The 20,326-nt window shown below is 37.9% G+C and overlaps 1 protein-coding gene across 9 annotated transcripts in view; it reads left to right on the top strand.

The window, feature by feature from the left end:
• The window catches only part of LOC123806256 (general transcription factor II-I), a 113,939-nt gene that overhangs the window by 14,682 nt on the left and 78,931 nt on the right, over window positions 1–20,326 (top strand). For all 9 annotated transcript variants that reach the window (XM_045819281.1, XM_045819284.1, XM_045819283.1 and 6 more), the window contains exons 2-3: window positions 15,133–15,236; window positions 19,526–19,664. In XM_045819281.1, coding sequence (XP_045675237.1) covers window positions 15,133–15,236; window positions 19,526–19,664 — 243 coding nt within the window. The remainder of the gene's footprint in view (window positions 1–15,132; window positions 15,237–19,525; window positions 19,665–20,326) is intronic.

Genomic DNA, 20,326 nt, shown 5'->3' with positions numbered 1-20,326 from the left:
TTTTGTATAAGTGGACTTGTGCACTTCAAACCCCGTGTTGCTAAAGGATCAACTGTAGTTTCAAGAACAAACAAAATTCCCCACACAGAAACCCCATTCAGTTTTGCTAAATGTCACTTTATAGCACAAGGGTCTAATCCAGGATTACATTTTCACCCAGTTGTCTTGTCTGATAATACTTCACTTTATAACAGTTCCTCAGTCTTTGAGTTTCATGCCCTTGACTTACTTGAAGACTATAGGGCAGTCATTTTATAAACTTGGGTTTGTCCAATGCATTTTGGTTAGGAATATCACAGTGTTCTCATTGTGTTCTGTTGGGTTGGACACGATGTTTGTCCTGGGACCGGTGTTAACTTTGATCACCTGGTTAAGATGGTGTGTGCCTTGTTTTCCTTTGTTGGTGAGTATTTTGTGTGGTGATACTTTGGGATAATGAAAATACCTTTTTCTAGAATCAAGGAATCTCTGAGGCTGGGTATTCTTTTTTTTTAATTTTTAGGATAATGTACAGACTTAACAATTCCATTATAGTTGTTGTCTAAGTCCTGAAATGGTGATGGTTTTCTGAGATTTGAATATGAAACTGTTAAGAATTAGATTAAATTTTACAGTGCGTGATGTGGTTTGAAGGAACATGGGGAATTAAGAACAGTCAGATCTGGATTAGATACTATTTAATAATTTTGTAGTCTTGGGCAATTTACACTGTATGTCCAATTTACCAAATGTTTTTGTGTGGGGAAAAAAGGTGTGCTTTGTAAATTGTGTCAGGTAGATGCCACTCTTATAAATAAACACACCAAATAAACACACCAAGATACTAAGTTAATTTCTTTGGTATCATTCAGAAGACAGATTAGTATGGTCAGTGACTTACCTTGAACACATTTTCTGAGGTAGCTACTAATTGGACATAATTAGAACAAATGGTAGTGTGTTGAAAAATTTACGACAATTGTAAATTCTGTGTCAAAATCTGAACCGATTATACTAAATGTATACTGACATTTTAGGGGTAAGTTTCCTCTTCTGAAAAACAGATTAGCTTTTGGTATGCAGTAATTATAGGTTGAACATGGAGTTATTTAAGTATGATTAATTTCAGAGGTAGAAAGACGACTCTTAAAAGATTGCCATAATGTAGTATTGCATGATAATATAGATAATATTAATGCGACTGAGTCTTATTTAGGATGAAGTCAGCTGATGCAAGTGTGAGACCCTTTTCATTTATTTTAGGCATCATCATAGGACAGTTTGTAACAATATAGATGATGAATTGTAACTTATTCTTAGTACTAATTTTGAAGAAATTATTTTATAAGTAGATTTTTTTTAAAAGTTTGAGATTTCACTTCCTTTAGAATTAGATGATACTTGAGGTTACATTATACTTCTCACTGAAGATGTTTCTCTTAGTGTATATACGAGTATTTAAGACTATGCTGGAGCCTGTAGTCATTAATTTTGTTGAAACTTTGTTTTACTAGCTTTTAATAAAATGAATTGGTAAATTTGAGTTTTACTTCATATACACAAAATAACCTGAGACTAGGTCTCAAACAGTGGACACAACTGGAAGACTGAAAAAACAAGGCAGAGATAGCTTGTTTTAAAATCTGGTCTAGAGAAAGACCATCCACAGCAGAGGAAAGTCACACTGCAGTTTTTGGAGTAAAGGTCAAAAACTTAAGTTTGGATGGAAGATTTTCCTGTTAAAAGTATCCTCCTCCCCGCCTTAAGCCTGTCAAATAATTATAGAATTGAATACCATTACTTTTCTTAAACTCTGTAGCCTTTGATGAGTAATATCCTAGTGATAGGTATTTTAGCTTATTTTAAAGATTTTCTCAGTTTTAGTTGATCCAAGTATCTGGAGTTTAGTGCTGATAGCTGTAGTACAAAACATTGAGTTAGGAAAAGTTACAGATTTTTGAAATCTTTGTTTTTTATTTTTACTTTTTAATTAAAAATGTTTTAATTACAGTTTACATTCAGTATTATTTTGTATTAGTTTCAGGTAGTTAAATGTTCATATGCTTTCAAAGTGTTCCAATATTTTCAGTACCCACCTGGTACCATACATAGTGATTTTTGCAATCTTGAAGTTTTTTTCATCATACTTTTGTAAATGTACATACAGGGTAGATTGTAAGGAAAAATAACATAATTTTAGCACTCTGCAAAAAATTGTGAAAATAAGTTTTTCTGAAGAAAATAAAATAATGGTCCTGGTGCCTTGGTCAATTCAGATTCATTTCCTTCTAGCTGAGGGTGAATCTGTAATCTTCAATTTTGTGTTACTAAGTCAAACTGTTATTATTATTATTTTTTTTATTTTTGTTTATTTATTTTTAGAGAGAGAGGAAGGGAGGGAGAAAGAGAGGGAGAGAAAACATCAGCGTGTGGTTGCTTCTCATGTGGCCCTCACTGGGGACCTGGCCTGTAACTCAGGCATGTGATTCCCTGACTGGGAATCAAACCAGCAACCCTTTTGTTCACAGCCTGCTCTCCATCCACTGAGCTACACCATCCAGTGCTCAAACTGTCATTTAAACCCAACTCTCACACTGTTTATCTGTTAAAGGAGAGAAGTTTGTCTGCTTGTGCCTGTCAGCAATGTTTTGTGCTGTAAGTTACATGTTCATTAGACAGTTGTTCTGTAACACATTCACATGTTTATCTTTGAGCCAAATCCTTTATTTTCTTTGTAGAACATGACTGATGTGGATATAAATCAGGTACTCCTCAACTCATCCATGATTTTTGTGTCATGAATAAAAAAGATTTTTTGTTTCAGTTTGTTTGCAATGAGGGACAGTTAATTTACTGCCTAATAAAGATTACCTAGTGTTACAGTCTAAGTACTATATAATTATTTACCTTGGGTTTTTTTTTTAACCTGTCTTTCGTTATTATTGTACGTGAAAGAGTTAATTTGGGATTTGGAGATATGGATTCTAGTCCTTTTTTTATAAAATTAACTGGGTGACCTTAGTAAGATAGCTAATCTTTCTAGGCTGGGCTTATTTATAAAATAATACAACAAAATGGTTGCACTAAAATATCTTACATTTTCTTCTTGATTAGATTATCCATTGTAAGTTTGAAATGGGAACATGTTTGTTGAGAACAACATAATAGCACAAGGAAGAAAAGGTATGAATGTAATAGAAAACCAGATCAGGGTTATGGTACCTTCCTCACTTACCAGTCTGACCTCTAACTTAATTTGAAGCAGATGTGTGTTGAAAATTTAGTAATATTTTAGAGATTGACATAATAAAAAATATTCAGAACAACACCACTTTTTTTTGTTAAGAATGTTTGTGTGAAAATCTTCAAGAGCTCTTTGGCTCACGTTAATTTTTGTTATTCTGCTGTTCAGTATTAACAGCAAGGATCAGTAAATTCAAGGCAGAAATATGGGCAAATGAAAAAATTATGTGCAATTAATGATTGGCATATATTTAGGTAGAACAGATCAGTAAGGACACAGTGAAGCCTAATCCCTGGAATGGATCTCCAACCAGAAACACAAGAAGGTTTTAAAGAGTGGCTGGAGTCTGTTTTGAGAAAGATAAAAGAAGGCCATGCAGGTATCTATGAAACAATAGCTGACAAGGATAAAAGGTAAGGAAATGAAACAGAGACAGGCCAAATAGTTCATTTTTGAAACTCATAAAGGAGGATTAAAATCAAATTAGGGACACAAAAGATAAAAACTCATAATGGAAGGATGAAGGAAATTGAAAGAAGACAACTCAGGTACCTGATGTAGTTTGTGTTCCTGGCGTGCTTTTCTCATGCCTTTCTCCACTGAGGGTCCTGTTTTGCCTTGTGAGTAGCTGCCTGTGTTCCTATTTCATGTGGTTCTTGCTACAGTAGGCTTGGTTATAGTAAGCTTGTGACACAAACTCCTAAAACTTTTGTGCAGAGAGTAGGAGGAAGATACAATAGTCTGTTGTGTCTGGGGTTACAGTACAGGTGTGCGGTCAACTTGAAGATGTTTGTGGCTGTTGCCTCTGTTTTTGGGCAGAAACCCATCTCATCTGCTCAAGTGAGGCAGGCCCTCAGGGAGGGAGTAGGGATAGGGTTAGCTGTGTGTAGTAGAGTCAGTGCAACCTTTAGACTGAATACTTAAAAATAAAAATAAAAATTCCCTTCTTTACCTGAGATGGCTTGAATTGAGAATTTGTAGCCTCATAACCTGGCTAATTCATACCTTGTTCTTGAGAATGAAGGCCATTATAAGGTGTGGTTCCTGGAGTTGGTGGAACTCAGAAGAATGTTATAAAATGATAAAGCCAAATGTTGGTAAAAATACCAAAAAGTTGATAAGGTAGAGAGGAATTTGGAGGGGTAATGTGAAAAGGCTAATATTAAAAAGAAAATGGGAACTCCGATATGAGAATTCAGTATTACCTTTGCCCTGTGGGCGTTTGCTAGTATCACCAAATTGACTTGAGGTTTGCAGACCTTGTGAGGTGAGAGGCTCAGGACAGGAATCAAAGTTCAGCCCTGCCTGGATGGCTCAGTTGGTTAGAGCATCATCCCAATAAGCCAAGGTTGTGGGTTTGATCCCTGGTCAGGGTACATACAAGAATCAACCAATGAATGAGTAAATGGAATAACAAATTGATGTTTCTCTCTCTCTAAAACAAACAAATAAATAAAAATAACATGTTCTGGTTAATGACAAAATAGCACACTATTTAAAAAAAGAAAAAAGAAAGAAATCAAAGTTGAAAACCTGCACAAAATTCAGGGGTTATATTGGAGACTCTTCTCATTAAGCTGGAGGTGCAAAAAAGACACCTGAGAAGTAAACCAGCTTATATCCCTATTTGCGCCGGTCTGGGTTAACATCTTCTTGGTAGTCCAAGGAGCCTGAAGCCTTGAACTGGGATTATGGTGATCCCAGGCAGGTAGTATTTCCAGTACCTGGAGGAAACTACCTTCATGGTGGGCCTCAAATTTAAAATAATTTATTAATGTAAAGTTGTCAGGATATAATCAGAAATACATGGGATCGAGTACCATGAGTATGAGCAAGAACCACCTGAAACAACAGAAATATACCTATAAAACTTGAGATTTTTAAGTTATTAGAGACTATGAAACAATTATCCCTATTATGTTTAAAGAAATTTGTCAAGCTAGAAATTCTTCAAGGAGTAGGAAATGATAAAATGTGACATAGCAACAAATAGAAATTCTAGAAATGGAAGTTATAAACGGAGTAAAAGTTCGGTAGGTGGTTTTAATAACAGAATAAACAGAGGTGAAGAATTAGTGACCTAGAAGATAAGTTAGAAGATAAGGTAGAGTTTAGTTCTGAGAGAAGACTGTACAAGAGGGAAAGAGATTTAAGGACTAACATGGAGGTAATCTGAGTCTCAGTAGGATAGGAGATAGAAAAGGGGGCGAGATAGTACCTGAAGAGTCAATCCTTGAGAATTTGCCACAACTGAATGTTAGTAATACTTAGTCAAGAAGCCCAGAGAATGACAGACATACTGGATAAAAAGAAATTTGTAACTAGACACACAATGAAACTAGAAAACCAAGACAAAGAAAACATCTTTAAAAACAAGGGTGGGGGAGTGGCGATTACCTTCAAAGTATACTATAGATGAGTTCTGAATAGCAACAGTGGAAGCCAAAGATAATGGAATAACCTCCGTGTGCTGAAAGAAACTACTTGTAACCGTGACTGGTGTGGCTCAGTGGCTTGGGCATTGTTTCCGCAGTCCAAAAGATACCCTGTCTGTTTGGTTCCTGATTAGGACACAAGCCTGCATTGTGGGCCAGGTCCCTGGTGGGGGGCTTCGTGTGAGAGGAAACCCGAGGCAACCTATTGATGTCTCTCTCCCTCTCTGCCTCCCTTCCCCTCTCTCTAAACATAATAAATAAAAATTTTTTTTGGTTTGTGAGATTTTTTAAAATTTTATTTTAATCATTGTTCAAGTACAGTTTTCTCCCTTTTACTCCCATTCCAGCCCACCCACCCATCCCTCCCCACCTCTGTCCCATTACCACCCTCCCCCTAGTTTTTGTCCATGTGTCCTTTAAATTTGTTCCTGTAAACCCTTCCCATTCTCCCCTGAAATTCCCTCCTCTCTCCCCTCTGGTCACTGTCAGCCTGTCCTCTATTTCAGTATCTTTGGTTATATTTTGCTTGTTTCTTTGTTTTGTTGTTTAGGTTCCTGTTAAAGGTGAGATCATATGGTATTTGTCTTTCACTGCCTGACTTACTTCGTTTAGCATAATGCTTTCCAGCTCCATCCATGTTGTTGCAAAGGGTATGAGCTCCTTCTTTCTTTTTGCTGCATAGAATTCCATTGTGTAAATGTACCAGTAGTTTTTTGATCCATTCATTTACTGATGGGCATGTAGGTTGCTTCCAGCACTTAGCTATTGTAAATTGTGCTGCTATGAACATTGGGGTGCAAAGGTTCTTTTGTATTGGTGTTTTAGGGTTCTTAGGATATAGTTCCAGCAGTGGAATTGCTGGGTCAAAAGGCAGATCCATTTTTAGTTTTCTGAGGAAGTTCCATACTGCTTTCCATAGTGGTTGTACCAGTCTGCAGTCCCACCAACAGTGCACTAGGGTCCCCTTTTCTCCACAACCTTTCCAACACTTGTTTGTTGCTTTGTTTATGATGGCCATTCTGACTGGATAGAATCTTAAAAGTAATTGTCAACCTAGATTTCTATTTCAATGAAAATATCTTTGAAAATAAGGGAAATTTTCGTAAATAACAGTTTGCCGTAAGAAAGAGCATTCTAAGGGATTTAACTTCAAGCAGAAGAAAAGTCTAAGATACAAGAGAGAATGAGCAAAGAATGACATAAATGTGGTTAAATGAAAAATTGAGACAAAAATATTGCATTTCCAAATACAGAATTAAAATAAACATAATAGAAGAGCTGAATAATTAAGAACCTGCATCTACATAATGATTACCAGAATTAAAAGAACAGACTGGAATAGAAAATTTTTGGCCATTTATGCAAATATGTAGTTATCAGACATTAGTTTAGGAATGGCTTACATGATGAGTCACCCAAGAAGAAATACAAAAACTATGAAAAGTGTTTCTGTAGTAAGCAGAGAAATTAAACAATTTTAGTGTAATGAGGTATTCATAGTGATTAGGTCATAGATCCAAAATATTAGTGAGACTGAATTTAGTATATATAAACTTTTCTGGTAGCTATTAAAAATTTTGGCATTATGTATGAAGATTTATAATGATGTTCATGCTATTTATTTCATATTTCAGTATTAAGAATTATAAAATGTGGAAATAAAAAAGCAAAAGCTAACTTACATATGAGGATGTTAAGAAAATGGTGTGGTTCCATTTTGGTGTCAGTTGATCATTGAGGGAAGGTCACTGCACCCGTTGTGGGTTAGGCTCTTAGGAATTTTATTAATTTATCCTAAGAATCTGTGTCTCTGATGTCTCACATGCATGTTAACCTTAGCTTATCACAAGACTGTATTTCTATGTTCCTTTTCTCAGTGAATCTACCTTACTACCCGCTTCCATATGGACACCCTTGTGCCAGTAATCTTTGGAGATTGGCAGTGAAGAATGCTCATGTGGAGTTTGGATGGACCTTTGTATACTGGCTCGTGTTCCCTTAAGTTCTCTTTTCCCTCGGTTAACTCATTCTTCTACTATAACTACCACCATGGTGGTTCAAGGGGGCATGAGAATTTATTCAACACAGATTAATCTCTATAGCAGTCCAAAAGTTTTTGTGATCATGAAAATGCTCTTTGTCTGTGAACTTCAATATAGTAACCACTAGGCACATGTGGCTGCTGAGCACTTGAAGCATACCAGTGCTTCTGAGGAACGGAATTTTAAATTCTATTTAATCTTAATTAATTTAAGTCTAAATAGCTACATGTGGCTATTGGCTACCATGTGGGATAGCACACACATAGAGGGACGCCCTTCCTGCTGGTCCTTGACTACTGATTTTGTGCCTTGGATGATTACCTTCTTCCTTATAAAGAGAGATCACCTTTTCTCCCCACACCACTCCTCTCCCAAGGCAGCATCAATCACAGTGGGGGAAGCAAGTACATTATGTTACAAATGCAGAAACCAAAGTTGTTTTCTTATCTAACTAACATTGGCTTCAACATGTGAATTGTCTCAGTTCAATTGTTCTTCCATTTCTGTTTAAAAAGATTTCAGGAGGTCAAGTCATCCTTTTTGTATTTAATGTTTTATGGAGTACATGATCATTTTGGTCATTTTCCCTTTTGTTCCAAAGAACTATAACTGGTGAAGTTCAGAGGTACAAATCATGCTTACTTGCATTACTTACGAGTGCAGAGCTAAATATCCCATTCTAGTTCCTTTAAATTTTTTGTTTCATGGTCTCTCACGGGAGAATAGTGACTAGATGTTTCTTTTTTGTCTATCCAACTCATTTGAACATGAGGACGCTCATGAAAGGTCAGGAACTTTCACAGTAAATGGCTGATTTAATCTTGCTTCTCTGTTCATAGAAAGGGAGCCTGGGTGCCACCCATTGGAGTTGCAGATTTTGTTAGTAGTCTGGTTAACCCACAACTGGCTTTCTTGGTGGCTGGTTCTGTGAGGACCAGTTCCTCATGCCTCAGAAGCTTACATCACTGGCCTGGTATGTCCTCTGGTGTTGGTTATCGCCACTGTGTGATGCAGTATTTTCTTTTTGGGAAAGGGCGAAGAGAGAGAGGCAGCAGTCAGTGAATGATGGGCATGGGGAAAATGTTTTATGAATAGTCTTGACTAAAGGGAAATAACAAATAATCTCTTGGGACTGGCAAAGAGCAGTTCAGCGAATTTGCTGTTGTGATCCAAACTCACCCATTTCTGCAGAGCAGAAAGCCCCCAAACAGAATGTGCTGTTTTCTGTCAAGCCTGAGTGAACTTGGTGACCTCAAGGTTCTTGCCTTTGAAGATGCTTCCTGAAAAGTTCTGCTAATGAGATAGGACCTCTCATTGCTTGTGGCACCCCTGTGGGACTATTGGTGTGGCAGCTGTCTCCTGTTTCTTAACATTAAGTGTGAATGACATCATATCAGATTTATGACATTTTAAAGTGAGAAGTGAACATAGGTGTAAAATTGCCCTAGTGTTATGTTCCGGCTCTGAGAGTGGATTTATGACCTTGATAAGTCACTGCATTTGTAAATTGAGAACACTTTTGTGGGAGAATTAAAAGGAAAATGAGATCATTAAGAAATACGAACTTTCAGAAATAATGACAGCATTCTAAGCCAACATTTTGATTATGGAACAGGAATATGCAGTTGTCCATTTTGACTGAGCTACATTTTAATATAAATTTATTTATCCAAGAGAAAAGAATTAGGGAAAACTTTTTCTGATTTAATTACTTTCTTGCTTGATGCTTTTCCTGATGCTGTCTCCATTCAGAATAGAGATCTTGTTTTGAGAAACAAAATTACCTCTATTTGTTCATAGATATGTGGTGATAAGTGTCAGTTGGTTTTATTACCATTTTTTATTAATCAACTTTTATTTCCTCAGTTATGTATACTTTATTATTTGTTGATGCCTAAATCTAGTCTAGCAGTTAATTTACATGGTAACAGATGGAAGATAGTTCATAGTTTTAATTTTTTTCAAGATTTAAAAAAATTATTTTTAGAGGCAAGTTTTTAGTAACAGTAGAACATCTTATTTTTAAAATATATTTTATTGATTATGCTATTACAGTTGTCCCATTTTCCCCCTTTAAACCCCTCTACCCTGCACACCACCTCCCACCCACATTCCCCCCCTTTAGTTCATGTCCATGTGTCATAAGTTTTTTAGCTTCTACATTTCCCATACTATTCTTACCTGTCTATTTTCTGTCTATCATCCGTGCTACTTATTCTCTGTACCTTTTCCCCCTCTCTGCTCCTCCCACTCCCCTGTTGATAATCCTCCATGTGATCTCCATTTCTGTGGTTCTCTTCCTGTTCTAGTTGTTTGCTTGGTTTGTATTTGTTTTTGTTTTAGGTGTGATTGTTAATAATTGTGAGTTTGCTGTCATTTTACTGTACATGTTTTTATCTTTTTCTTAGATAGGTCCCTTTAACATTTCATATAATAAGGGCTTGGTGATGATGAACTCCTTTAACTTGACCTTATCTGAGAAGCACTTTATCTGCCCTTCCATTCTAAATTAAAGCTTTGCTGGATAGAGCAATCTTAGATGTAGGTCCTTGCCTTCCATGACTTGGAGTACTTCTTTCCATCCCCTTCTTGCCTGTAAGGTCTCTTTTGAGAAATCAACTGACAGTCTGATGGGAACTCCTGTGTAGGTAACTGCCTCCTTGACTCTTGCTGCTTCTAGGATTCTGCCCTTCATTTTAATCTTGGGTAATGTAATTATGATGTGCCTTGGTATGTTCCTCCTTGGGTCCAACTTCTTTGGGACTCTCTGAGCTTCCTGCACTTCCTGGAAGTCTAATTCCTTTGCCAGACTGGGGAAGTTCTCCTTTATTATTTGTTCAAATATCTTTTCCACTTGTTGCTCTTCCTCTTCCCCTTCTGGTACCCCTATAATTTGGATGTTGGAAGATTTAAAGATGTCCTGGAGGTTCCTCAGCCTCTCCTCATTGTTTTTGAATTCTTGTTTCTTCATTCTTTTCTGATTGGATGTTTCTTTCTCCTTCTGGTCCACTCCATTGATTTGAGTCCCAGTTTCCTTCCCATCATTATTGGTTCCCTGTACATTTTCCTTTATTTCATGTAGCGTAGCCTTCATTTTTTTCATCTGATTTTTGACCAAATTAAACCAATTCTGTGAGCATCCTGATTACCAGTGTTTTGAAGTATGCATTTGATTGGTTTGCTATCCTTCAGCACTGAGTTACATTTTTTCTGGAGGTTTGATCTGTTCTTTTGTTTGGACCAGGGTTTTTTTCTTTTCTTTTTTCTTTTCTTTTCTTTTTTTTTTATTGTCTTGACACACCTGTTATGTAGTGAGGGGAAGAGCCTTAGGTATTCATCAGGGTGTGTCAACCCAGTTGCTGGGTTGTGATGCTGTATGTGGGGGAGGGGTCTAAGAGGGAACAGTGGCGCTTGCTCTACTCTCTGTTGAATTTTAGTCACTTTCCCCTCTTCCTGCAAGGAACCTGGGCCCTTCTGGTGCTGATTCTCGGGTGGGTGGGCTTGTTTACATTCTAGAACCCTGTGGGTCTCTCGAACGAACTCTCTTGTGAGGCTGGGAATCTGTCCTGGCACCTCAACCCACATCGGTGTTTTCAGTTGGTGTTTTGAGGTTTTATTCCCCTGACCTGGGACCCTTGGTTGTGCAGTCTGTCTCGCTCCCAGTTTCACCTGGTTTATCTGCACACTAACGTGGGACCACCCAGTCAGCCAGCCGCCTTGTGGTTCATGTTTCTCCACAATCCTCCGCCTTGCCTGCCAGGGTCCGCCAGCCTTGGCTTTGCTGGGAGCACTCTCCTCACCACTGCCCAACTCCTCCCCTCCTACCAGTCTGGATGAATGTGTCTACTTTAACTCCTTGGTTGTCGAGATTCCATACAGTTTAATTTTCTGTCAGTACAGGTTTTTGTTTTTTTTTTTTTAAATAATTGTTGTCCTTATTTTGGTTGTGCAAGGAGACACAGTGTGTCTACCTATGCCTCCATCTTGGCCGGAAGTCTAGTTCATCCTATTTAATAGTAGGGAAAAGATTTAGGTACTTTTTGGTTTTTATAGATTTTATTTATTTATTTTAGACAGAGGGGAAGGGAGGGAGAAGGAGAGGAAGAAAAACATCACTGTGTGGTTGCCTCTCCCTCGCTCCCTCCTGGTGACCTGGCCTGCAACCCAGGCATGTGCCCTGACTGGGAATACAACTGCCAACCTTTCGGTTTGCAGGTTGGCACTCAGTCCACTGAGCCACATCAGCCAGGGCTAGGTACGTTTTTAACCAAAATAATTTTCATATGTTCTCTGGGATATTGGGGCTTCAGTTAAGGAATACCAGATATTCAGTAAATTAATTATATACATAGATATGTTTTTAGAATTTGCGTTCAAACTTAGTCTTTAATTTTTTAGACATCCTTTCATTTGATTACTTGATCTCTAGCTAAAACTGGAATTAATTAAGCAAAATTAAGAGATAACTTAAAAAATATTTTATTTATTTATTTTTAGAGAGAGAGGAAGGGAGAAAGAGAGGGAGAGAAACATCAATGTGTGGTTGCCTCTCATGTGCCTCAAAATGGGGACCTGCCCAGCAACCCAGGCATGTGCCCTGACTGGGAATTGAACTAGTGACCCTGTGGTTCACAGGCCAGTGCTCAATCCACTGAGCTACTCCAGTCAGTGCAGAAAAAAATAACTTTTAGCAGGCATCTAATTTAGCACACTGATTGATGGGAAACAGTTTTTTAGCATGAGTGTTTTTAGAAATTTGCTTTGGATTTTGCCTTAAGAGTATTTTCATGTGACGTTTTTGCTTTCACATTTTGAGAAAATATTTGTAACAAAATTTATCATTTTAATCATTTTTAAATGTATAGTTCCTTGGCATTAGTGCATTCTCCTCGTTGTGTGACCATCACCCCTGTCTCTGGAACTTTTTCATCATCCAGATTAAAACTCTATGCATTAAACAATAAGTCCCCGTTATTCTCTCCCCTAAGTTTTTGGCAACTACCATTCTACTTTTTGTCTCTATGAATTTGGTGTCTTATGTGAGTGGAGTCATATAATATTTGTCCTTTTGTATCTGGCTTATTTTACTTAGAAAAATATTTTCTTATTATAGAATATTTTTAAGGTTCACATATAGCATATATGTCAGAATTTCATTTCGTGTTAATGTTGAATTCCATTGTGTATATATGTATGTATATGCATATGAGGTCTATCCAGAGAGTATACAGCCATGCAATATGAAACATAGAAACATATATTGAAGAAGATAAAAGAAACATTGTACATAGGACAATAATGCCTCAGTCCCCTTCAAAGTAGGCACCTTGGGCACCTCACACAGTTCTCAGAATACATCAGCTGCACCTTCATATTATCCTGAATCTCATCAAAGTTCTGAAATCGCTTCCTTTCAAAGGTGATTTTAGTTGTGGGAAAAGCCAGAAATCTCAGGGTGTCAAATCTTGGCTGTAGCGGAGCTAAGTCACATAGGTGATTTGGTGATTTGATGTTTGGCCAAAAAACTCTGCCTGAGGCGTGAGGCATGAGTGGGCTCAGTGTCACAATGAGGCTTGCCCATCACCAGTTGCCCATAGCTGTGGCCCTCTGAATCATCTGAATAGTTTTTGTGGAACAATGTTCAAGCTTGATGCAAAATTTGATGCAGATTCATTGCTCTACTTGCTCAGTCATCTTGATCAGCATGGGACTTTTAACTTTTGCTCTGTTTCCTACCTGGGCCAGTTCACCCCTCCTTAGGCAACCTGGTTGCCCCCTGCTCCTGGGAGGTCACCATACTGATGCCGAACTTAGTGGGGACACTTGATCGGCATAGCACACTATAGCCCCGAACTCCTGGACTCAAGCGGTCCTCCTGCCTCAGCCTCCCAATAGTGGGGACTACAGGCACGCACCACCATGCCCTGCTTTGCTCAGTCATTTTGAATGCGATGGCCACACAGTACACATGCTCACTCAATGGCATCTACTGCCCCCACTGATTAGTACAGTGAAGTCGTCATTGTTCATACATGTGTATTCCAGTCCACTCTCCTTGGCTGCCACTTTACATGGATGTTGCACAAACTGTTCTCATTATGTTAATAACAGCTGGGTATTTTCCAGACAAACCTCATACATCACATTTTGTTTATCCATTTATATGACAATGGACATTTGAGTTGTTCCCATCTTTTGGCTATTGTGAATAATTGTATGAACGTGGGTGCACAAATATTGTTTGAATCCTTGCTTTTAGTTCTTTTGGGTATACACCCAGAAGTGGGATTTCTGTATCATGGTAATTCTGTTTAATTTTTTTAGAAACTGCTATGGTTTTCTACAGTGGGTGCATCATTTTACATTCCTAACAGCAATGCACAGGGTTCCAATTTTTTCCACATTCTTGCCAACACTTGCTATTCAAAGATTATATGTTGTATTTTTATAGTGCTTGCAATTCAGCTGAGGCTTTTTGCTGATATCAAAGTATCAGAAAGTGTTTTTTAAAGAGAGCAATATGCTGTATTACAAAGAAATCTTAGATGACATTTGTCCTTCAACCCATTTCCTTTACTTTTTAAAAACTATTTTATTTTTAGAGAGGGTGAGGGAGGGAGAAAGAGAGGGACAGAAACATCAATGGGTTTTCTTTTGAATGTGCCCCTGCCAGGGCACCAAACCTGCAACCCAGTCACGTGCCCACGCTGGAATCGAACCGGCAACCTTTTGGTTTGCAGGACAGTGCCCAGTCAACTGAGCCACACAAATCTGGGCACCATTTCCTTTTTGGTAAGAAAGAAGAAATTATCTTCATGCAGCCACAGCTTACTATACGTACTGTTTCTATAATCATTGTGTGTATGGGAGAAAGGGAATTGTGCATGTGTTTCCTATGCTGATTTTTGATAAACTGTTGTAGGTTGTGAAGTGTATCACTTCTTCCTTCTACTTGGGAGAACTTTTAACTTGTTCTGGCATTTATTTGGGGGGATGATGCTGGCCTAATTTTATGGAAATAAAACTAAATGGATCCCTGGCTCCAGTGGATTGAGCGCTGGCCTGCCAATTGGTTACTGGTTCAGTTCCCAGTCAAGGTACATGCTTGGCTTGTGGGCCAGGTCCCTAGTTTGTGCGAGAGGCACCCACACACTGTTGTTTCTCTTCCTCTTTTTCTCTTTGCGTTCTCCTCTGTCTGGAAATAAATACATAGAATCTTAAAAGAAAAAAAACCTAAATGGAAAGTTATGAGATAGAGGCTCTAATTTATAGGATAGCTGTTGGTGGCAAATAATACTTGGTTTTTGAGCCGAATTTTTCTCTTAATGCAGTGTTAATTAAAGCACTCTGTGGGGGACCTCATACCTATAACGTTATGTTTAGCAGGACACTGAGGATTTCTAAACACTCACTTTCTTCTTCTCTTACACAGGGATCATGGCCCAAGTAGCAATGTCTGGCCTGCCGGTTGAGGATGAGGAGTCTTCGGAGAGCAGGATGGTGGTAACATTTCTCATGTCAGCTCTTGAGTCCATGGTGAGATGGCTTTACAGTTCTATCAAACATCCCATATTTGGATGGATATGGAATTGTGGATGAGATTGGTTTGTTCTTGTAAAACATGGTTTTCAGTTTACTAATAAGTAATATATTTTGCTTGAGTAATAGTATGGATTTAAGCCTTTCAAATCAAATTTTATTACCAAGTTTCAGAATATTCTTAACTTTTTAAAATGTTTAGTATTTTACATTTAATTTCAACTTTCATTTACCAAATATCTTAGGTAATCCATTGTTTTGCAAGTATTAACTTTATGTGTAATATTTCAGTTTCTCAGAATGAGTTGGTATATTATAGTGTGGTGCTGGTGTTTTATTATATCTGTATAAAGAACATTACTAGAATTTTGGGCCTTAAGAGCATATTTACTATTTTATATCTTTTACTTTGATGTGCTGTGCATTCATAATTTTCCTGACTCTGCTACCTGATTCTAAACATGTAGTGTGTTAGCTCTTAGCTCTTTCTTTTCAAAAGACCTGTATGAAACATAATTACAGCAAAATACTAGTATTACAATTTGCTTATCGTGTTTTTTAAATAGGTAGCTGGAAATCTTGTGTTTGATCTCATAGATTTTGTTTAAAAAGCATCAGACTTGGTTTCTTTTTTTCAAATCTTCACCTGAGGATATATATTTATTGATCTTTAGAGAGAGAGGAAGGTGAGGGGAGAGAAATAGACATTGACTTGAAAGAGAAACAGTGATGGCTTGTGTCCTGACCAGGGATTGATGCAACCTAGGTGTCTGCTCTAACCGGGGATTTAACCTGAAACCTTTTGGTGCTCGGGGACAACGCTCCAACCATCTGAGCCACCTGGCCAGGGCTAGGTTTTTTGACACATTGAAATGAAATATTCCATAGGAGGAAGCTGTGTACTCTCTGTGTTAAGTGTTGACTAGTATTAGATAGTGTTTAACCCCATAAATTGCAGTATGACATAGTTTGTAGACTCCTTTTTCTTTTCTCATTAGGAAAATTCTTTTTCTATCTAATAATTTAAAATGATCTCCTTAAAGAAAGAAAAATTTTAGAATGGTTAGTGGCTATTTACCATTATTTTCTGAAAATCACTTATTTCTTCCTTGTAATCATAAAAACTGCCAAAATTTGGGGATTAATGTTAAGTATTAATTTAGAGATTAAGTCTACTCTGTTGGTATCAAAATATTTTCTTCTGGTCTCTGCATAGAATTAACATAGGGTGGGTCACATAGGATCTGTTTTATTCCTTAGAATGTCTTTAGAGTTTTCTCATCTTTGTCGGTCACTTTATTATTCTCAGCTTTTATTTCCTCCTCACCAGCAGGAGTAAGAGTATCTCTCCTCATGTTCCCCTAGTTGTAGTTATGAAGTATAATTGTAGGTGTATAGGCTGGTTTCATCCTTCCCTTGGCCTGTAGGTTTCTTTGATCTAATCCTTGGACAGTGCATGAACCTTGCTTTGCTGTTTCGTAAATACTGCCTTTGGGTATGGGGCTGTCCAGCTGAGAGGGTGGACAGTGCAACAGAATGCACTGCTATTACAGGTGAGCAACCAAAGTGCATCTCATACAAATGCAGTGTAATGGAATTTTGGTATAGCATGGTTCTTCCTTCTGGGAACAACTTTTGGCTCACCTCTTGGTCGGAAGTTCTCTACTATGGCTTCATTATAGTTCAGAAGATTTCTGCATTGCAACAAGTATAACATTGTTTATTCTAGATTATGTTTTAAAGTAATATTTTGTAATTATGCAAGCACTTTCCATTTAAGAAATTAGAGGGTTGTTATACAAATCAAAGACAAATAGAGGAAAGCTGTAGTTTTCAACGAATGAGAATAGGCTGTTTGGGGAAAAAAATTTAGTCTTTATCATGTGTCAGGTTAAATTCTAGATGAGTAAAAATGAAAAATAGTTATACTAAGACAAATTTAAAAATCAGAAAAATGATGTAATTGTGTATTTAATTCTGTAAGCAGCTTTCTACGCCTGACATTGAGGATTTTTATGCATCAGTGGGGAAACACTACTAACAACAGTAAAATTAGCAAAGGATATGTTAATTGAGAAAAAAGTATCTAAAGTACAAAACTCTTATTTTAATACCAATCAGTGGCTTATTGACCATACTAATCACCCTCTTAAATGTTTCTTGGAAACTTGAACAATAATATTTGCTAGGTAGGGAATTGTTAGCTCTTTTAGAAGTGCAAGTGGGAGTATAAACTGAAAGAGCCTTCTTTCCCCTTTTTGTAGGTTTTGAGAACCTTAAAATTATTTCTTTTCAGCCCTGGCTGTTTACTAGGTTGAAACCTTGTCTTGTATACTGAAAGATTATGAGTTTGATCCCCAGTCAGGGCACATGCAGGAGGCAACTGATAGATGTTTCTCTCTCAATATCTCTCTCCCCCCTCCTTCCACTCCCTCTGTCTCCCTCTCTTCCCTGCTCCCCCTCTTTCCCTTCCCCTATCTCTTTGTAAAATCTATAAACATCCTCAGGTGAGGATAAAAAAGAAAGTATTTTCTTTATTTCTTTCCTCCCTTCTTCCTTTCCTTTCCCTCCCTTCATTTATTTATTTTTTGAGAGAGGGTATAGGAGGGAGAAAGAGAGGGAGAGAAACTTCAATGTGAGGTTGCCTCTCACGTACCTTGTACTGGGGGCCTGTTCTGCAACCCAGGCATGTGCCCTGACTGGGAGTCAACTGGCAAACCTTTGGTTCTCAGCCAGCACTCAGTCTACTGAACCACCCCAGGCAGGGCAGAAAGTATTTACTTTGATAGTCAAAGTTTCCATGTGTCAGTCTCTTCTGAGAAGGTCATTCAAGATACACATGAGTATTCTGTTCCCAGATTATTATATTTCAGTGTTGCTTTTAGGAGTGGTAATTAGGGTCATCATCATTTTCAATAAGGTTCGTATGAAATGAATTATTGTATATTCATAAAATGGAGTGTTATATTGTATACTCTTACTAAGATTTTGAAGAGTATTTAATCTCATGGGAATATACTTAGTAAAAACCATTCTTAGTAAAAGTATACACTGGAATGTGATTCCCGTTGTGTATACCTGTGGAGATACTTCTGGAGGCAGGATAATGTAATGCAGGGGTGTCCAAGCTTTTGGCATCTCTAGACCATACTGGAAGAAGAGTTTTCTTGGGCCACTCATTAAATACACAAACAGTAACGAAAACTGATGAGGAAAAAATGAGATTTAAGTACATTTACAATTTTGTGTCGGGCCACATTCATAGCCGTCATGGGCCCTATGCGGCCCGCAGGCCACGGGTAATGGATGTTATGCTGTGACTTCCAGACCCCTCTTTAGGACTGATGGCACTTATCACCCCAGCTACTGTGTGCGTTAGAGGATCCCTTGCCCAAGATCTCTCCACTTCTTTGGGGAGGGCCATTTCAGTTCCAGAGCGCTCCTGATGCAGGTGTGTCTGTGTTCAACTCCCTGTGACTCCTGCGCCCTTCACACTCCACAGGTGTTGTTACTGAGAGTGCTCTCCAGTAAGCCTGTATGTGTACCTGAGTCGGTTTCTTGTGAATTTGACTTTTATGAGATCTGTTTTCAGGGATCGCTGCCTTTTTTCTTATAAATTCTGTACTTTCTTCTTTTTAAAATCAGTGTTAAAAACTATTCAGAAAGAGCCCTGGTTTGTGTGGCTCAGTGGATTGAATGCTGCCTGGGAACCGAAGAGTTAAACTGTTTGAATTCCCAGTTAGGACACATGCCTGGGTTGTGGGCCAGGTCCCTGGTGGGGACAGTACATGAGAGGTAACCACACACTGATGTTTCTTTCTCTCTTTCTCCCTCCCTTCCCCTCTCTAAAAATAAATAAAATCTTTTTTTTCTTTTTTCTTTTTTTAAGAATTTATTTATTTATTTTTTAGAGAGGGAAGGAAGGGAGAGAGAGAGAGGACATCATTGTGTGGTTGCTGGGGGCCATGGCCTGCAACCCAGGCATGTGCCCTGACTGGGAATCGAACCTGCGATGCTTTGGTTCGCAGCCCCCACTCAATCCACCAAGCCACGTCAGCCAGGGCAATAAATAAAATCTTAAAAAAAAAGTATTCAAAAGAAAGTCACCTTAAAAAAATGGGGACTCTTTGGCTTTGTATATAACTTAAGGCCAAAAAGTAGAAAGTTTATTTGTTTCCAGGTCATGTATTAAGACAAGTTTAAATGATGAGATTTTTTTATTCATCCATCATAAATAGTACTTTTAAATTATATCTATATGTAACACTTCATTGTTTCTATTTCAGTGTAAAGAACTAGCCAAGTCCAAGGCAGAAGTGGCCTGCATCGCAGTGTATGAAACAGACGTGTTTGTTGTTGGAACTGAGAGAGGACGAGCTTTTGTCAACACCAGAAAGGATTTTCAGAAAGATTTTGTGAAATACTGTAAGTATTGTATTGTTAGCTTTTGTATTTCATAAACATTAAAGCTAAAGATTTAAGCATTAGCACATCATATTATATTCTAAAACAGAATGAGATGTATACTAAAAAAGCACTTTCTGAAATATCCATGGAGACATTGCAAAGTGCTCCAAATGAGCCCTGGCTGGTGTAGCTCAGTGGATTGAGCACTGGCTTGCGAACCGAAATGGCGCTGGTTCCATTCTCGGTCAGGGTACATGCCTGGTTGTGGGCCTGGTGCCCGGTTGGGGGCTCGGAAAAGGCAACTATATTCTCTCTCACATCCGTGTTTCTCTCCCTTGCTTTCTCCCTCCCTTCCTCTCTCTGAAAATAAATAAAATGTAAAAAAACCAAAATTCTCAAAATGAATCACTGACATGGTAACATACAAGGATAAATACCAAAGAGTTTAAGAAAATGGTAAATGTTCATTATACTGTGCTCCTTGCTTGGCCTTACTCTGAATCTGTGAAACACATGAAAGAGAGCATAAATTTTGAATTGATTGAAAGTTCTTGTTCAGATGAGCAGTTCTTTTCTTGATAAACAACGTGTTGAAAAAAGTCTATCTGTGCATTCATGATACTGTGTTAAACAGGTCTCCCCAACTCCCTCAGTGGAATGGACTTGACTGAGGGTTCATT

This window comes from Phyllostomus hastatus, unplaced genomic scaffold (assembly GCF_019186645.2).
Source record: "Phyllostomus hastatus isolate PE091 unplaced genomic scaffold, TTU_PhHast_1.1 phas_scaffold_385, whole genome shotgun sequence".
NCBI lineage: Eukaryota > Metazoa > Chordata > Mammalia > Chiroptera > Phyllostomidae > Phyllostomus > Phyllostomus hastatus.
The sequence above is the reverse complement of the archived record's forward strand: the minus strand, read 5'-3'. Positions and strand labels throughout refer to the sequence as shown.